This window comes from Aulonocara sp. 'chitande type north' Nkhata Bay, linkage group LG15 (assembly GCF_057382095.1).
Source record: "Aulonocara sp. 'chitande type north' Nkhata Bay isolate Kocher_YH1m ecotype deep benthic linkage group LG15, A_spYH_male_GT1.1, whole genome shotgun sequence".
Classification (NCBI taxonomy): domain Eukaryota; kingdom Metazoa; phylum Chordata; class Actinopteri; order Cichliformes; family Cichlidae; genus Aulonocara; species Aulonocara sp. 'chitande type north' Nkhata Bay.
Window position 1 is genome coordinate 13,797,934 of NC_141358.1, and position 18,934 is coordinate 13,816,867.

General features: G+C 43.5%; 1 protein-coding gene and 1 long non-coding RNA gene across 2 annotated transcripts in view; one reads left to right on the plus strand and one right to left on the minus strand.

Annotated features, from left to right (window-relative positions):
- Positions 1–2,057, plus strand: part of LOC147312743 (uncharacterized) — an 88,541-nt gene extending 86,484 nt beyond the window's left edge. Inside the window, exon 3 of the long non-coding RNA XR_015125092.1 lies at positions 646–2,057. This is a non-coding gene — a long non-coding RNA (uncharacterized LOC147312743). The remainder of the gene's footprint in view (positions 1–645) is intronic.
- Positions 2,058–9,876: 7,819 nt separating this feature from the next.
- On the minus strand, positions 9,877–14,514 carry mycn (MYCN proto-oncogene, bHLH transcription factor). The gene is made up of 3 exons (XM_086264340.1): positions 14,361–14,514; positions 13,302–13,938; positions 9,877–11,060 (listed from the first exon to the last, which is right to left on the minus strand). Exons 2-3 carry the CDS (start codon positions 13,915–13,917, stop codon positions 10,258–10,260), a joined length of 1,419 nt encoding a protein of 472 aa, XP_086120466.1. The 5' UTR covers positions 13,918–13,938; positions 14,361–14,514; the 3' UTR covers positions 9,877–10,257.
- Positions 14,515–18,934: the final 4,420 nt, after the last annotated feature.

The following is an 18,934-nucleotide window of genomic DNA, read 5'->3' on the forward strand; positions in this document are numbered from 1 at the left end:
TCTTAGATAGGCGAATTATGTGTGTGAATAGGCTGGATTCAGGCTATTTGTCCTAATTTTCTTCAGTAATTAAAAGCTTTATTTCACCACTGTCAGGTTGTCAGTGCATACCTTTCAAGAACGGTAACAACTGCAGGAAGAAAGGGTGTAGCTGTGGAGTGAATTTGTTTTAACCAATTTAATAAGACGCGGTGATTTGCATCTGAGTTGAGTCTGCGTGCAGAAGCAGGCTGGTATTATTAAAATTGAGACTGGTGGTTCTATCTGAAGCTCACTGATCCATCGAAAAGAAGTGACAGCAAAGGCAGACAAGCCTGTAATGGACTGGTCATGGACCAAAGGCCCACCAGAGAATATCTTCTTACAAAGACACAAAAGGGCTTGTAGAGAATGCATACAGAAGGAAAAATAGCTAAACTATCAAATTTTCACATGGTTCTTAATGGTCAGAGTGAATCACATAACATGATGTCTTACAAAAAGAGACAGACCCATCTTTTATTTCCTTCAAAATTGACCGTGACGCTTCAGTAGCAGTTGCTTTGTTTTACACACATCTATGATCTATTGTCTGAAATCCTTTTCACAGGTCCAGATTTGCCACCTACTGACCCCCTCATCTTTTTCTCTCCCCATGTTGTGCAGATGAACACTGGTCCAACTGATAATGATGGGGGATATTGAAAGACGAGTAACCCTGCCGTTTCCCTCTCTCTACGATTCATTAACCCGATTTCCACTGAGCTCTGTCCCACATGTGTCAGCGCCTGCTGAGGATTCTGCTGACCCGCGCGGCCCCTGTCCTCTGCCCTGTCGCACACCAGCTCGCCATCAAACCGACAGATAACTGTCGAGAAGCAAGCAAGGTCGGCCCTGAAGTGTTGATAGCCTCCATGCATATCCTATAGCCACTTTCAGGTCCCAGATGTAGGATAGCAAATCTATATTGCTTTATGTTAATTCAGGCAATTATTTTAAAGTGAGCAAAGAAGGCATCGATGCTGTTTGTAAGAAGAATACATGAAAACATCAGGTATCTAAGCTTGTAGCACAATACAAAAGGTCACGTGTGGCTCCCAAAGAACAGATTGCAGCAATCACATGTCATTGCAATTCACTATTAATATCTAAAATAGGCATTTTGGACTTGAGTTGTTTTCATAGTAGTAGTAGCACTATAGTTTCTCTTATGTATTCCATTTCATGCTGCAGAGATGATTAATTAGACTTTGCAAAAGTACTCGCATGCTTGCTAAAGTAGAGAAAATAAATCACAAACTCTTCATGCCTTACATGTGTGAAACAGAGGGAAAAGAAAGAATAAATGAAGTTCAAAGTGGTAGACTGCACTCTTTTAGATTCAGTAGTATCAAAAGCAACTGCTACACTCTCGTGCTGTTTTACACAAGCTTTAATCCAACTACCCTTGTTTGAACTTAGTTTTCTTTTTAGAGCAACAACAAATCCAAGTTTAATGTCTGTATTGTTTCCTTGTTGGCGGTGTGGGGGCAGGCTCTTGCTGAAAAGGCAAAACACTCCTAAACCACTCGCACTACATCCCCGTACATCCTGTTCTCACCCCCAGTCCAGACCTTGTGCACAATCAGTCAACAGCACTTGTTTCCAAAACAATTCTGGTTTATCCAGATGTTCCCTTTGCAGTCTTCAGTGACTTTTTAATTAGGTAAGGTGTCTTCCCCTGACTCTTTTATATATTAAGTGTGTCCACAGGGCATCAGCACACTACAACCATACAGAGGTTTGATCTTTCTTTTTTTACCCAATGTACTTCTCATTTTTATGACAAGTACATGTATGTTATTCACAATGTCTTGATTTCAAACGTTGATTTGATTGGCTAGTAGCATCACTTATCAACTCTTCAGTGCAAGCAGTTCAGTTTGGCAATGTTATTCAACATGAATCTTAAAGATTTAAAAATATTTGTCTAATATGTTCACATAGAGTCTAAATATGGACTATATTAGTCTCTGTTGGTTTGTCCACTAATTGGAGTTTCTGATAAAGCACTTCACGTTTAGCACCCATTTTTGCTGTACTGATCGTGCGCTTTTGACACAGCTTTGAAGTAGCTGGCAAACCTTGCCCCAGTCAAACACATACTCATTGATTGGCAGCAAAGCCCGCAAGGGAGTCTGGGAGGCTTGATCAATACGTCTCTCACTGAGTTCTACCTTAGTACCAGAGAGTTTCCCAGCCAGCCATCTATTAAGCATGTGTTGGTGCATGCAGAGGATGGTTTAGTTTACTCTAATTTGTTTTACAGGCAGAGGGTGTTTATTGGACCAGAAAAACATTTGTTATCTTTTTCCTCTGGAGGAACAGTCATGAATCAATCTCACTTCAAATGTACAAACACAGAAGCGCCCCGGTGATTACCCCAAATAAACACACGTACAATGGGATAAGTGTACACACACGTATGCACAGAACAACATGGGGATTGCGCAAATGCACACAGCATTCCTTTGGAAAGATATACATGGAGAAAAACATTCTTTGAAAGCCTCGTAATTAGTTTAACACATAGGACATCATGTGTTTTTGTTTCCGCTGTATATATTCACAGTAGTTGTATTAGGTGGCTTATTTATACTAAACACAGCACACTTTATGTTTCATCTTGTGCCCCACCCATATGTAAAAGGATTTGTATAACAATGATGAAATGCCGGTGCTGGTGACTCTTATAAATCAAGCAGTAAAACAACGGTTACACACAGCAGGCTAGTAGTAACATGGAGCTCAAAGGTCAGTAGTTAATTCCTTTACAATTACTCGTTGCAACACAGTTATACTGAAGACAAAACAACAAAAACAACTTGTGTTTAAGTGTTCTGCAAACAAGTGTCTGTGACAAATTAAAGAAGGTCTTTACTTGTCCAGAGATTGTGTGTATAGATTGTGGTATAGATTCAAGAAACATTCCTCAGAGATTTTGGTCCATCCATGATGCAAATCTCCCACCACATCCCAAAAGTACTCTACTGGGTTGAAGTCTCACAACTGTGAAGGTAATTTGAATACAAAGAACTTGTTGAAATTGACATGTTTAAGACCATTTGAATGTCACTGCAAAAACTAAGAATCATCAGACCATTTTTCCAATTTTCTGTTGTCAAACTTTGGTGAACCTATGTGGACTGTAGCCTCAGTTTCCTTTCCTAAGCTGACAGGAGTAGCACCCAGCTTGGTCTTCTGCTGCTCCAGCCCATGAGACTCAAAATTCGTCATTGTCCATAGTCAGAGATACTCTTCGGGATAACCTGGTTGTTGGTTTTCCCAATATGTTCTGCCGACCAGAAATTACAGGAATACGAGTGGGTGGATCTCTGATTAGTTTTTAAACCCCGTTTACTATTGCCAGTGTCACTCAGTATAAATCAGACCACTCATTCTCCTCACGCCACCGGGTCAAAAGACAGGTTTTTAATTCTCGGCTACCCCTGGATAAGAAAACACAATCTCCACATCGACTGGTCAGGACACAAGGTTACAAGCTGGAGTCTATTCTGCCTCACTTTTCTTCAGCTCTGTTCTCAGGAACATCAGAAGCATCTCCTGCTGTACCTTCACCACCAGATCTCACCTCAGTCCCCAAGGAATATCATGACCTCCAGGAGGTCTTCAGTAAGGATAAGGGGTTGTCCCTTCCTCCCTACAGAGCGGAGGAAAGATGCAGTTTGCATGTTCTCCCCATGTTTGTGTAGGTCCAGGTACTACAGCTTCCTCCCACAGTCCAAAGACATGCAGTTAGTGGGGATAGGTTAACTGGAAACTCTAAACCTCCCATAGGTGTGAATGTGAGTGCGAATGGTTGTCTGTGTCTATGTGTTAGCCCTGCGACAGACTGGCGACCCTGAAAAAGAATAAGCAGCAGAGAATGGATGGATGAATGCTAAGAAAGATAAGACACTCCGTCCGTGTATTGACAATAAAGGTTTGAATAGGATCACAATTAAAACCAAATACCCTCTGCAGAAAAACTGTCCCTGCAAGAATTTAAGCCTGAAGTGAAAGGCCCACTCCCACATTCCAAAAACACCTTCGGTGGTTCCCTCAGTTTCACTAACTTCTGCCGTCTCTTCATTCAGAATTACAGCCAGATAGCCACATCAATCACTCATTTCACTTCCACCCAGATGCCATTTATCTGGTCTCTTGATACTGAAGCAGGCTTCATTAAATTTAACTTGTTCAGTTCCACACTCCTTTTGATTCACCCCATACCACAAAACCATTCATAGTGGAAGTAGACGCTTGGCTTGTGCCTTCTTCTTGCCTCCCTCCAGCCAAGAGAAATTATGATGTGGGTGACGAAGAACTGTTGGAATCCAGGCTCCAGGATGTCAAGCCCAATGCCTTGTCCCGCCAGTTCGTCACCAACACTGACCCACCTGAGACTGCCGCATTCCTTCCTGCCACCTGCAAGGTGCCTTTCGACTCCTAGGACGTCGAAGATGCCAACCGCGAGGCCCTTTAGGATGAGCCTGACCTATGTACCAGTCCACCTGATCGCTGCTACGTCCCGACTACAGCACGTTCAGCAGTCATCCATTGGGCTCACACCTCTAAATTCGCCACCCTGGAGTAGGTAGGACAATTTCATTAATCAAAAGTCACTTTTGGTGGGAAAGTGTGGAAAGAAGTGTCAAAGGCTATGTAGCTGCTGCACCATCTGTGCACTCAATGACCATCAGGTTTGCTACAACAAGTAACAACCCCATAGCTTTAGATTTTGTTACCAGGCTGCCTGTTTCCTCCGCAAAGTCCGTAATTCTTTCTTTTATTGATAGGTTTTCCAAGTCAGCCCATTTTATTGCCCTAGACAAACTCCTAATTGATCATGTATTCAGGCACCACGGCATCCCTACGGCAATTGTCCTCAATCCACTTCACAGGTCTGGAAGACCTTCTGTACTGCTCTTTGAGCCAAAGTCAGCCTCAGCTTTGGATATCACCCACAATCTAATGGACAGACCAAGAGGCTCAGCCAGGTGTTGGAATCAGCCCTCCACTATGTCACCACACAAAACCCGGTAATTTGGTCTCTGAATCTTCCTTGGTTAGAGTATGCACAAATTGACTTAACTCATCTAGAGCCTTTTGAAGCCTCTCTGGGTTATCAGTCATCCCTGTTTCATGAGAATGATGTTGATCTTACATTTGCACTCCGACTTAGGAAATGGTACTAAAGGCTGTCGCTACACAGATGAGAACTAAGAGCACCCACTTCAAAGTACACTCCAGGCCAAAAAATGACTCGCTGCTAGGGACGTTCCCCTCAGGCCATTCACCCACAAGCTCACCCCAAGCTACACTGGACCCTATGAAGCTGAGACTGTCACCAGTCCTACGGCAGTTTAACTTAAACTCCCTGCATCTATGTGCATACATCCCACGTTCCATGTTTCCCAAGTCAATCCCGTGGACTCTAGTCCCCTGCCCCCGCCACATACTCTTGTCTTGTATTTGCTTCTCTGTGTTAATAATAAAGCTTGTGAAAACCTTAACACTGTTCCATTTGTGTCTGCACTTGGGTCCACTCCCACATAATGGCCTCCGAGCCCTCTTGACACTAGTAGCTTAATATTCTTTTAAACTTTTAGAAGTTCAGCAGCTGACAGCAAGTTCAGGCTGGTTTGTGGCATTCTTGTGGCTTTAACTGTTAGATGTCATAGAAGCTGAGGCAGTTGGCACAGCTGGCTAATTGTCTGTGGCTCATAACAATGACTTGAAAGAAATATGTAACTTATGTAAGAGGAAGGCACTTAAATGATCAATACCCCCTAAACAGCTACATTCAAGATCAATATAGTGTAAGGATTTGCCAGGGGAATGGATTAATGGAGGAAGTGTATAAATGTCAGCGTAGACACATCCCTGAATATATGTGCATTGGATGAGTGTTGAAACAAAATTTACTGGCCCAGAGCTGTTTGCGTAAGTACTGATGTGGTAAGGCTTTTCCTCTTTGTTTTCTTTCTATTGTTGCCACTCTCTCTCTTCCCATCTTGTCTTAATCATTACCTTTTCTTACTTTTTATCGCTCTTTCTTTTTCAGTCTTTCTTAACTGCCCTCCTTCACTTTTGCTTTCTTGTTGTAGGTGCTGTGTTGTGCAGCCAAAGCCGTTTCTTCCTCAGAACGCACTCTTGAAAGGCTATTCATGTATTCTTCAATGACACCCTATTACATTTGTGTGAGAGGCTGTGTGTGTGTGTGTGTGTGTGTGTGTGCGTGTGTGTGAGTGAGAGAGAGAGAGAGAGGGAGAGAGGGAGATGCAGAAAGAAAAATAAAGAGAGAGAAAGGTATTCCAGGGGGGCCATGCTACAGTGCCATCTGTATGCAAATCTCCTCAGACTTTGGTAAACTTTGATCAAACACTCAGGCCTTCTTTTCTCTTGCTGTACTCCCTCCCTCTTTTCCTCCCTCCCTCTCTTGCTTAGCTGTCCACTATGTGTTCTGCAATTACTGTAGCTCCACAGCTCTTTGTCACGGCTGCATATTACTCAGCTAGGGCAATGAGTTCCCTGGAGGAACTGCCTCCACCACGCGCACACCTCCATGTTTTCTGCCCCAATACCCCCCGATACCCTCCTTGTTTCAGGCTGTACCTACAATAAGCCCAACACACACCATTTCTGAGCACCTGCGACCGTGCTGGACTCCATAACAGATGGTGACACCCCTTCACCCCCATCCCCTGCCCCTTACACGCATGCACGACACACACAGATAAAGGGGCTCTCGCCATACGGAGCTTATTGTGGCACATGTGTGATGGGCATGCCATTGCGCAGAGCTTGGCCACATTTCATGCACACACACACACTTGTGCATGGATACATACGCTATTGTATTCCTACATTTAGGAAGGTTAATATGTTGAATACAGATCTGGTGTCCAACAGCACAATGGAAACGTTGTGGCTAGTCTTAATGGCGGGGGTAATGAAGATCTCAAAGTAGATGACACAAACCCGCAAAATGCCACACCATCTCCTGTGTAGCTTTAATGCACATCCATCAGTGGGGTCTAAGCCCATTAGAGTTGCATCGTGTGTGTGTGTGTGTGTGCCTGTGTGTGTCTGAGCAGTTCAGGCCAGGCAGTCAGCAGGCAGAGAGATAATGGATATTAATCAGGCAAAAGCCATGGCCATATGTCTGTTTAACGCAGAAGATGGCTACTCCCTTCTAAAACAATTAGCCTCATTTTAGAGAGCAGATAGCTTAGCAGGGAGCGTGAATGGCTGTCTGTTGCTCTGTGTTAGCCCTGTCATGGACTGGTGACATGTCAAGGGTGTACCCTTAGTCTCGCCCAAAGTCAGCTGTAATATCCACCCCACTAATGTCAGGTTGGCTAAGTTGTTAAGGGAAAAGGTTGTTAAATTGCAACTGGAACATGTGAGATTCAAGAAGAAGCATGTAAAACAATGCATGAGCATATCTGAGCCAGTCAGGTTTATCTGTATTGGCAGGGGGTTTGGTGCTGAACACTATGAGGTGAAATTAAAGTTAATCTTACCATCTGAACCAAACAACTTCTCTCTGCTGTGATATGTTGTTTTTCTTTTTACCCCCATTTATTTTTCTGCGTTATTGTCTATGAGCTTGTTTTTATCCTATAACCAGACAGGATAAGTCATTAGGCAGATGGTAAGGGGAAGTCCCATGAGAGGACACACACATGCACGCACACACAGGGTCTCCTATCCTGTACGCACACATGTACAGTTAGTATGCACAAAGACACCAGACCCCTGTTATGTAATCCACCAGTGCCACTCCCCCACTGAGAAGCTCAGTGTTGTACTGTCTCAACTCCCAAACAAAGTCATCTGTCTTCATATACCCCTGTCTCTCACATAGGCCTCATACCTTAGGACCATCTTGGTTCTGCAAGTAGCTAAATGACAATTGTGCTTCTGAAAAATTAAACGCCGGAGTGTTCGTTCTAGAAAGGAAGTAATATATCACTTTTGGTGAAAGAGAAACAATCATTGATCATGTTGTCCTATCTATTTTTTTAAAGGGATTACTGCAATTCATCAGCAGTGTGTATTTTATGTTGTATTAGTGCACTTCTCTCTTTCTTATACCCTCTGTGAGCACACTGCTGTGCTAAATGGCTATACAGACCGTGGCAACAGATTTCTCTTTCAGCCATCTCCAGAGAGCGCCTGAACAGGCTCGTGAAAGGCACATATTTGGGCTAAGGCCCAACACAGGATGCACAGAGGGAAGGAGGAGAGAGAAAAAGGGGAAGAGCAGGTGGGGAGGGGCAAAGCCATGTGGCCTATGTTGGTAAACAGTATCCAGCCTTGTCCTGGCATCGTGGCAGGCAGCGCACAACACCGGAGATATCAGGCGCCGGGGCCACACACAGACCACAACAAAAGGTAGACACACATTTGCATTCATACACACACACACTCGGGCAGAAATACACAGACTACTAACAGACAAATAAAAGCCTCACTCTCGTGTCTGCCACTCAGCAGCTGCTCCAGTTTCCATAGCAACAGCCTGAACAATGTAGTAGGAAGAGCTGCGCTGGTGAGAGAGGAAAATAGAGAGGTGTGTGTGTCTGTGTGTGTGTGTGTGTGTGTGTGTGTGAACTGAAGTGAGTGAGTGTGTAGGTGTGTGTGTGGGTGGGTGTGAGAGGCTATGCAGGGGGAGGTAGCTGCAGGGTGCGGAGACAGAGAGCATTCAGAAGACACTCGCTTTCTTTGTCAGGATGAGTCTTTGAGAGCAGCACAACAAATACAGAAATGTGGAGGCAAACAGGGAAGTAAACAGATTGAGGCAGATATGAAAGGGTGACGAGGTTAAAAAAAAAAAAAAATCCACAAAGGCAAAGATGAAGATTTTATGATATCTATTTATTTTTCAAAATGAGGTATTTCAAAGTGCTATGAGTTGCAGCACTAAATGTACATTTTAAATTGAAAAAAAAAAAAAAAAACAAACACAAAAAAACAAACATCTTATATCTGTTTACCCAGTTCTATGCACCCGATAGCAAATATAAACAAAAAAAAAAGGAAGAAAGAAAAAAAAAGGCCAGGTACATGAGGATAGAACACATTTTCTGTACAAAAGAATTATTTGAGATAGAAGAAAAAATGACGAGATAAAGTGATATCTACCAGGAACTCATTTTCATACGAAAATATAAGTATCAAATTTAGTATGTATCAGGTTCACACTAAAAGCATAAAAGGTGTGTTGAATTAGTAATATAATACAATACAAAGAAAGGGAAGAGAAAGAAAACAATATATTGTTATATTACAAAGTTTCATGACTCTCAAAATTGAGGCCTTACAGTACTTTTAAAGGTATATAAACTTCCAGTCTAAATGTTGGCAGCTTTCTGACATGTGTATATATATATAAAAAAAGAACAAGGACAAACTGTATTACAAAACAAGGCAGATCTGAGTGTATTTTGTCTGTACACTATTGTTATATACAAAAGTGTCGGCTAGCAAGGTGCGCAGTTATACATCCACTGACTTGGTTTGAGCACCAGTGTGAGAAGAGTGAGGGAAAGAGGACCTGTAGTGGCATTGTTTATGTGACACCTCAGTCATCAGTCTTTTCAGTTTTGCAGTGGTGAAGGCAAAGTAAGTGTGCACTTCTTCTTGTACATGAACTCTCCAAGCAAAGTGCCCTCCAACACCCGTCCCTGTGGGAATAACTAGATTCCAGGCTGGTGTCACAGTGAGTACAAAAAAAGTACAAATAGAAATTATATTTTTTCAAAAACAGAAGAAGGGAAGACCAAAAAAAGTGTCCTCTCTCCTTCCTCATGCTTTTTTGTTTTTTTTGTGTGTGTGTGTGTGTGTGTGTGTGTGTGTGTGTGTGTGTGTGTGTGTGTGTGTGTGTGTGTGTGTGTGTGTGTGTGCGTTTTTAATCTTTCTTTAATGTGACTGGATTGAAAAAAAGTAAACCCTAAACATTCTTAACGTCAACAAATGTGCAAAAAAAGTGGCGGCAGTGAAAGTCCGAGCATCCCCCCGCCCCCGGCACCCCGCCCCTCCAAGGTGTGTGTTGACATCTGAACATAAACATCCTCTGAGATGTTGTGTTGGTGTGTGCACGTGTGCAACAAATATGAAGGCCTCTGTGTGCATCTTCTTGTGTATCAGACTTGAGTTGATGCAGAGGGGTGGGGGTGGGGGGGGTCGTCCAGGGTATATTGTGAGTGTTTGTGTTGTAGCACTTGTCTGTTAGCGAGTCCTTGCGTGCTCCAGCCTGCGCATCAGCTGTTGCCTCCGGACCTGGAGCCTTTCTTTCTCTTGCTGGAGCCTCATCTCTTCCGTCTCTAGCGAGTTCACATATTCAGTGGCCTTCTTAAGGATGAGCACCTTCGCCGCCTTCTCATTGTGCGCCAGCTCCGGCACGTGGTCGCGCAGCGTCAGGAAGCTGGATCGCAGGTCGTTGCGGCGCTGGCGCTCCAGGATGTTGTGGTTGCGTCGGCGCTCGCTGTCCTCTGAGTCGGAGCTGCCTCTCGGGCTGCTGTCCCCGCTGGAGCTGCGCTTGCTGCGCACCCCTGATGTGCTGGTGACTGAACTGCAGGATGAGGAGGAAGATGAGGAGGATGAAGAGATGGTTCTGGAAGGAAGGCGCGGGGCATCAGACATCTTTTGCTTCTTTGGAGGCGGGGTTGGGTCATCGTCTGAAGCATAGGGTGAGGGGGCTGCGTAGTTATGTTGCTGCTGGTGGACTGAACTTCTCTTCAAGATGAGCTCCTGAGGAGCCCGGCTGACGAATCGACTCACCACACCGGAACCGGACCCTGAGACAATTCCTTTTGCATCTTGACTTTTGGGGTGTACAGAGATGGTGACAGTGCCTGACGCCATGGGTGATGCCTTGGTGATTGTAGAGCGCCTCTTCTCTACTGTGACTACATCAATCTCCTCCTCATCTTCTTCTTCTTCTTCCTCCTCCTCCTCTTCTTCTTCTTCGTCTTCCTCTTCTTCGTCTTCCTCTTCTTCGTCTTCCTCTTCTTCATCTTCGTCTTCCTCTTCTGAGAAAAGAAAACAACGTGAGTGATTAATTGCTCTGACACAGCACTATTCCATCTGTGTGTGCCAGCAAGTGGCAGGTATACATGTGAGCGAGATCAAGGTGTAGGAGAAAGAATGTTGCTCAATACTGTTTGCACAAGCAGAAACCTCTTAATGCTTAGTGTCAGTCATTTGGTAACTAATCTATTCTGCAGGAATTGACACGTTCAGTGTCAGCGCTGAGCAGACAGGCTGGATTTCTGCATTTCATTCTCCCTCCCTTATTCAAAACTTTCTTAATCTTCTCTGGAGATAAGACAGCTTTAGTCTGGTGCTTTCAGTCTATCGGCACACCTCCACTCACACTGAAAGTGTGCCAGTAGAATCAGATGCATTAAGAACTTAGGTTTAACTCTGACCTCTAAAGTTAAAAGCCTCATTTCCACCTGAGCTCTTGATCTTAATACATGTGCTAATGTTGAGATGAGCAGGTGACCCTTATCATCCACGGGTGCTTTTGGAGGTGACAAGAAGTGACCAACCAGAAGCAGAGCGTGAGACCCCATTAAAATGCCTTTGTTATAATGGCTCCCATTATCAGCTCAGGAGCATCTGAGGAGTGTGGCATTTTACAGCTTATGGTAACCCACTTCAGACACTACTGCACCAGAATGTCTGAACACATGCTGCACACACACACACACACACACACACACACACACACACACACACACACACACACACAGATGTTATTCCTGTCATCACAACAAAGCTGGCCACAGCTGGCTGGATGAGGGGGTGTCCCTGATTTTGCCACATGTGTGGCTGAGATTTAGCTCTTGTTGTTTGAAATTCAGAATGGAACAACTCTTTAATTGAGGTGGAATGGAATATAAAGAGAAGAAAGTCAATTCATCTCTGAGCAGATATTAGTTTCAGTTTGTAAACAGGAAAATGAAGAGGAGCAGTGCCTGACCCTGCTTTTCCTGCGAACTGCTTCTGTTTTTTGTTTGTTTGTTTTTTTAAATGGGGGTCCTCACAGTTTATCTTTTAGGGTCAGTTTCCCCTTAATGTAAAAGTGCAGAAGGCGTGCTGCACAACGAAGAATGGGTCGCTTCAAACGCCAGAAGCGCATCGGGGCGGCAGTGTGCGCTGGACGGTGGGGCGGCAGGCGATCGGATCACCAGCCTTTAAGCTCCAGACCTGGAGGGGCGCCAGGGAGACAGCTGTCGAGATGGAGCGCTTGTTCAAAGCTGTCACCCCCCTCCCACACACACACGCACACACACGCCTAAAAGAAGCTCTCCTCCGTCCTCTTTTATTCGCTGTAGAGGAGGTGTTTGGCAAGGTTGGCTGAGTCTATCCTCTGTGCCAAGCTGGGGGGCTTTGTACTACAGTTCCACAACGAAAACACGCTGATAAGGGCTGGTGTTTGTTTAGGGAACTTATAAAAGACCGGTGATGGAAGTCTTAGTTTTTAAGTACACATAACATTCATTACCCAATCTAAACACATCTAACATTATGATCCTGACACAAATCCCGTATTTCCGTTTTAGACATTATTTCTTGTTTTCTCTTTCTGAGTATTAATTTTAGATATCCCCTCATGTCGGGCGGCAGTTGGCTCAGACTGTCTGTCTCAGACTGTGGAGTAAGTGTCAGTTTGTCACCCACTGTGCGCAAATTGTCCCTCAATTCATGCGTAATGAAAGCGTTCACGGTACCGTGAACCTGACACTTTATCAGCTCATCGCATTATTAAACACCTTTTCATCTCCTCCCACAACCTGGTCTGACTGTGTGTGTGTGTGTGTGTGTGTGTGTGTGTGATGTCTTTTTGTTTTGCTCAGATGCCAGCTGAGTTCAGTAAGTCACAGAATTCCCCATTTTACCGCCATCTGCCGGATGGAGACCTTGTTGATTACATAAACCTCGTTCACTGTGTCACTACTCCACTGCGCGATCGTGTGTGTGTGTGTGTGTGTGTGTGTGTGTGTGTGTGTGTGTGTGTGTGCGTGTGTGTGTGTGTGTGTGTGTGTGTGTGTGTGTGTGTGTTATGTCTAACGAGGTAATCCGATTCTAGACCAGTCATATGAACAATCTGCACTCACTCCGATTTGTTAGGGTAGGGGCTTACAACAAAAACAACAGCAACGACAACAACCAACACAATACTACTACTGATAATAATAATAATAATAATAATAATAATAATAATAATAATAATAATAATAATAACAACGTCTTCAAATCCTTACCAGAGTCACTAGGCGCGCTCCCGTGCACCGTGGATGTTTTAATGGTCCCAGATGAGTCCCTGGTGCTGTTTTTCTTGTTGATCGGGAAAGGGAACACTACTGTGGGGTCCACACACTCTGACATCGAGTTGCGGCTCACCACCTCCTGCGCCTTGACGCACACACTCCTGCTGCCTGCTGTCGCCGTGGAAATAGCTTTGCCGAGTTTCTCCGTAACCACCCGTTCCAGCTTTTCCCTGGCAGAAAAGCCACTCCACATACAGTCCTGGATGATGATGCTGTTGGGATTAGAATCCAAAGCGGAGCCGAACAGATCGTCGGATGCTCCCCATATATCGTCCCCAGGCAGGAGCAGCAGCTCGGATGCCCAGTCCAGTGGGTCCCCTAACCCGAAGCCAAGGGGGTCTGCTTCCAGCGAGGCAGTTGCCGGCTCTCCCGGTAGCGCGGCGCGGCTTGGAGAGAGGGGCGGAGTGGGCAGCAACTCGAATTTCTTCCAGATGTCCTCCCCCGGTGGCGCAGAGTCGGGACCGCAGAAGTAGAAGTCCTCATCCGGATAGAAACACGGTTGTAAGGAGTCAAACTCCAAATCGGAGTTTTTACTTATGATCGCCGGCATTCTATCCCACAATCGAAAAACCTGTGAAGAGACAAAAGATGATTTAGTCCTCAGTGAAAGAGCGTCTCGTCACATTCCTTCTCTCCTCTATCACACCTGAAAACGGCACTGTAGAAAGAGCATGAGCCAAAGCCCACACACAGACCCAGTCTGCTTGACTGAATTCCGCACTAACTCTTTTGTGGGGTTTAAAAACCACAAAAATCTCAGAGGAGAATGTGCGTAAATGTGACCATGACGCACAGGCGGTGCAAAATGACTTTTGACGTACGATTCGCTAAAGACCCCCCAAGAAAAAAGATTAAGAAACAAAAAGCATGCTTACCAAAAAAATCAATCAATCAAATGACAACAATGAAATCGAGCAGACACTATGTTTTGCCTAAAATGGGAGAGAATAATAACACTCGTACGTTAAGCTGCTGAAGTGTTAAGACACTCACCTTGTCCTGGCTTGGGATGATGTACGAAATAAAAATTTCTCGTATCTCGCAGTCAGTAATACAGAGACCAGAATGTGAGCAGTCATCTACTTTGGGAGCAAACACAGTCCTCTGACACACTTTCTGGATGGCCACAGAGTGTTATACACTCAGTAAAGCTCTAGGAAGCTCCTCCCTCTCAAAGCGGGGGTCGGGCTTTCGTTTTGATGGACGCGGGAGACAGGAGCTTTCTTTCAAGGTGAATGGAGAAAACAGCCTAAACATCGTGAGCAGGAACGAAAGCCGGGGGGGATGAAAAAGGTTAAAGGATGCAAAAGAAAAGTGTAAATGAGAGAGTATTCTCATCATGCATTATTGATACACTCAGACAAACTGTCTTATCTGTTCAATGGGGTGTCACAGGAAACTGAAGCAGAAGCAAAACAAAGTGCAAGCTGGTGTTAGTGAGCTTTACCCCAAGTGTTTTATCTCTGTTTAAAATTAATTAATTGATTATTAATTGAGCTTTTGAGTTGAGAAAACAAAATAAAACAAAAGAAGAAACATTCTGGGATGGAAGTAACAAAAACCAACATAATACATTAATCTTTTATAAAACTCATTTTAGAACAGGGTAAGACTCAGCTTTATAAATGCAATCCATGTGTTTATGTATTTGTTTAAGTTGTTACGAACACGAGTCAGTAATTCAAAATTATGTTAAGAGATGTTTTCCTGCACAGCAAACCCTCCTGGCCGTGTAGCTGTCCTGTAGAGCTCTAAATGCCATCTTCTCTTTTGTCTGTGGACCACCAGCATCTCAGGATGAAAGACAAAGTAGGGCTCACTGCGCCCTCACACGGACACACCCCAAAACAACAGTGGAAACGCGCTCTAACACGACCGAGCGAGCAAGACAAAGACATAAAAACACCAGATCGGGTTTTTTTTCTCTCCGCCAAAATTAAAGACAGAATGCAAGTCGGGAAAAATACCAAACTTCTCCTGGGTTTGAAGGAGGAGCATTTTCAGGGACAACCGGCTGTGCAAGAGAGATTTCAGCTGTCTCCGGGATAAGACAAAATTCAAGAAGAGCTTGTTACGTAACCCCAAGCAGTGGTTGTAGTTGGAGTCATTCCCATTCCCTTTTTAATGACAGCTTTAGGAAGAATGGCGCATCTGTAATTATGCGCACAGGCACAGGCGTACACACACAGTCCTGATACTGACTTGCAGAGAAAACGTTTACAAAGCAGATTCCGGTTCAACGCCAGCTGTGGGCAGGAAGAATGACGGCTTCCAGTTATTTTCAGACAAACAATGGAAGATGATAAAAACAGCATTTAATATTTTGAGATTCTATCCTTTTTTCCTCTTATGAACAATTGATATTAATCATAAACGTGACTGCAATGATATATTTCTTAATGAATAAAAAAAAATGATGTTTTAAATTTAGAGCTACCAGACATTTCATAACAGAAAAAGTCCATTTTAGTTTATCAACAAACTTTTTTTTTTTTTTTTTTTTGTGAGGGGTTGAGGTTGAGTTCAAAGGACTAAAGCCAGCGAAAAGTGAGAATCTGCAGCTGTTTGGTGTACGGAGTAGTAGGGAGTTTCCTGGGACTTTTTATGCAACTCCCAGGAACATGGAGAGATGGGGGTTTGGAGTAAGAAACGCCATGAAATCATGGTTCTTGCCAGTTAGATCCTTTTTATTTCTCTCAAACTACTGTTGAGCTTGACCCTTCGGCAGCTTCCTCTGCTGTGAAACAGGGCAGCGAGTGGGAGTGAGAACAGAAGGGAAAGGGGTTTTTTTGTATTTATTTATTTATTTATTTATTGTCCACTGTGGATCAGTTGAGCACAGGAAGCTGTTTACTGCTCCTATGGACCAAAAACAAACAAACTGTCAAAGAAAAGTAATGCTGGTTTCATGGTGTTATGAAGTGTCTTGGCATAGAGTTAAAACACTTGCTGAACCAGATGAGATGAAGAGATGCACACACACATTTCTTTGCATTGAAATTGCCCAGATGTTCTTAAAATGTTATCACCTGTTATTTGAAGTATAACAGAAGAAAGCTATTCTCATTCCCAGCCTAAATAAGATAAAGAGGCAACTCCAGCTCTTTCCCTGAAGTTGTCAACTATAAATTAATGTGTTGCTTAATATGTAGCTCACTAGAATCCATAATTACATAGACAAAAAGACAGATTTGCCAGAGGTGGAAAAATGCTGGAGGAATAATGCTTTCCTTGTTTTTATGACAATTTGCATGCCCAGTGCCCCCTCCCAGCATTCACCACTGGACCGGGACATGGATGGTTAAGCAATTAGGCCAGTTTTGATAAAAGATTCATAAGTCACCCCAGTGGATAGCGCAAATACAAGCATGTTGTGAGTAAATTCTACTGCTTTGACAGGCTGTGTACGGTCAGAGAGCACTCATACGATATTAATATTTGAATTGTGCGCATCAGAATGTGTGTGTGTGATGGCTGCGTACGTGTGTGTTGATTCTTACTGATGTCACATATCATTCAGAGCAAACATTCAGTGATGTAGTGGACTTGAAGATATAGTATACGTGATCACATCACCATGACTTGCAAATATTCACAAGCCTTCCACGGTGTATGTTCTCCTTGAGTGTTTTGGAAATGAAATACAGACTTGTTTACTTATTTAAAACATTGTATACATGTATGTTAGATGTGTATGATTAAAACACATGGTTTATTGACTTTAAGTCCTAATTTAAACTAGGCTTCTGTTTTAAATCACTCCTGCCCGGTGATATTGAAAATCTGTATGTTTCATATGGGTATTTCAGCATGTTTTTGCAAGTATCTACATCTTTAAGGTGTATTTAGAGTCGAGACAGTCGTTTCACAGTGTCATCACTAGAAAATCCTTGTACAAATCCAGCAATTTCAGGTCATAAATTAACCTGTGCTCTGCTCAGTCTGTGTAAGGCATTGAGTCTCTTTTTCTGTAATCGTGTCAGGTTGCACAGTGGCAATCCTCTGCTAAAACAAACCAATTCCAAGAAGAGGCCGTATTTGTTCTCGATCCACACCATTAGATTTCAGCTCCAGCAAGTCCCCCATCCCATAGACCACACCTAAACAGCAGAGCCTAGACACCCACCCCTTCCCCCAACACCTTCACATTTACCTAACCCCCCCAAGGTAAAATAGGTGGTAACCTTATCCCTAAGGTCCACCTGAGGAAGCAGTGTCTGAGATCTAGTGGCATCTAGTGGTTAGGGTTACAGAATGCAGCCAGAATGCCCTTCGCTTCACCCTCCCCTCACAAATGTTTTAAGGAAATTTCACTAAAAATGCACACATACACAAACACACACATGCAGGAGACTCTCTTTAGAGCCAGTGTTTGGTTTGCCCATTTTAGGCTACTGTAGAAACAAAGAGGTGCAAAATGTAACGATTCAAGTAAAAGGGCCTGCTACATCTGTAGAGCTAGAATAGATTGGGTGGAGGAACAGCTGGGAGACGATATGGGTATATCAGTATAACAGTCAACTCCAATAAGGCTGATTTTTTTGAATGCCTTCAGAGTTTGATGATCAACCTGCGGAAACTGTATTTAACAAATATAAACTCATTTAAAGGTTTTGGCTCTTGATGTAACTTTGAGCTTTGGTGCTTTTTTTTTTTTTTACAGATTTCTCTTTAGTGTGTGTGTGTCCAGAAGTCAGGATGTAAAAAGCAACTTAGCTAAGTCCCCAAAAGAAACATAAGGCTGCAACATGCCCTTTTTCAAATGCCTAGCAGTGAAACAGCCAATCACAGCCATTTACCAATAGCTTGATCTAGGAAAGTACTAACCCCTTTCTTATTGCTTATAGCAATCGATCCCCCTGCACACTGCACCTTTAACAGAAACCTTCACAGAAATCCAACCGCTTCAGTCTCATTTGAAGTTACTGATTCACCCTTTTTTTCTTTATTTCTTGGCACTGGTTCAAGAGGACAGTGTAATATATAATTTATGCTTTATGAGTTTTTAATCCTCTTTAGAGTCAAGCTAGCATGCAGTTTAAGGCCAGCCAAATGTCATGCATGGACACCGTGGTTGATTTTCTGTTAAGGAGCACGCGTGTCTCTTCCAAAAGTCCTGAGTGGAATCTGACCGTTCACATGCAGCAGATGATGATTCAGGTTAAAGGAAGCCTTTTATTTTTAATGCTGCCGCCAGTTATGACTTCACCAGGATTTTGTAAGACACTTAACTTTGTAAGGGAAAGAAGGAGCGAGTTGCAACAAAGCCCTGAGGAATTTCTATGAGATTTCTATTGCCATTCCTCGGTGAAAAACCCCGCCAAAAACATTTTTCGACCATTAGAAAGCCATATAAACCAATATGACAGATATGCTTGGAAAAATGTTTGTTTTCCCATGTCTATTTTTGGTCCTTGTTTTCCCATCAGGACTATTTTGGGAAGAATAAACTTGCTGAGGAAGTAGTTTGGCCTTTAGATATTACATTTTGAGAGTGCCAAACGTGTGCCTGTGTGAAGAAGTGTCTTGTTAGATCTTGCCCTCAAACTGTGTCTTAAGTATGCCTA

What these genes read in the sequence shown, in the direction of transcription:
- mycn (XM_086264340.1), bottom strand. Translation starts at nt 13,917, where the DNA reads ATGCCGGCGATCATAAGTAAAAACTCCGATTTGGAGTTTGACTCCTTA. An exon ending in GAGCGCGCCTAGTGACTCTG is followed by an intron (nt 11,061 to 13,301) that starts GTAAGGATTTGA and finishes TTCTTTTCTCAG; the next exon opens with AAGAGGAAGACGAAGATGAA.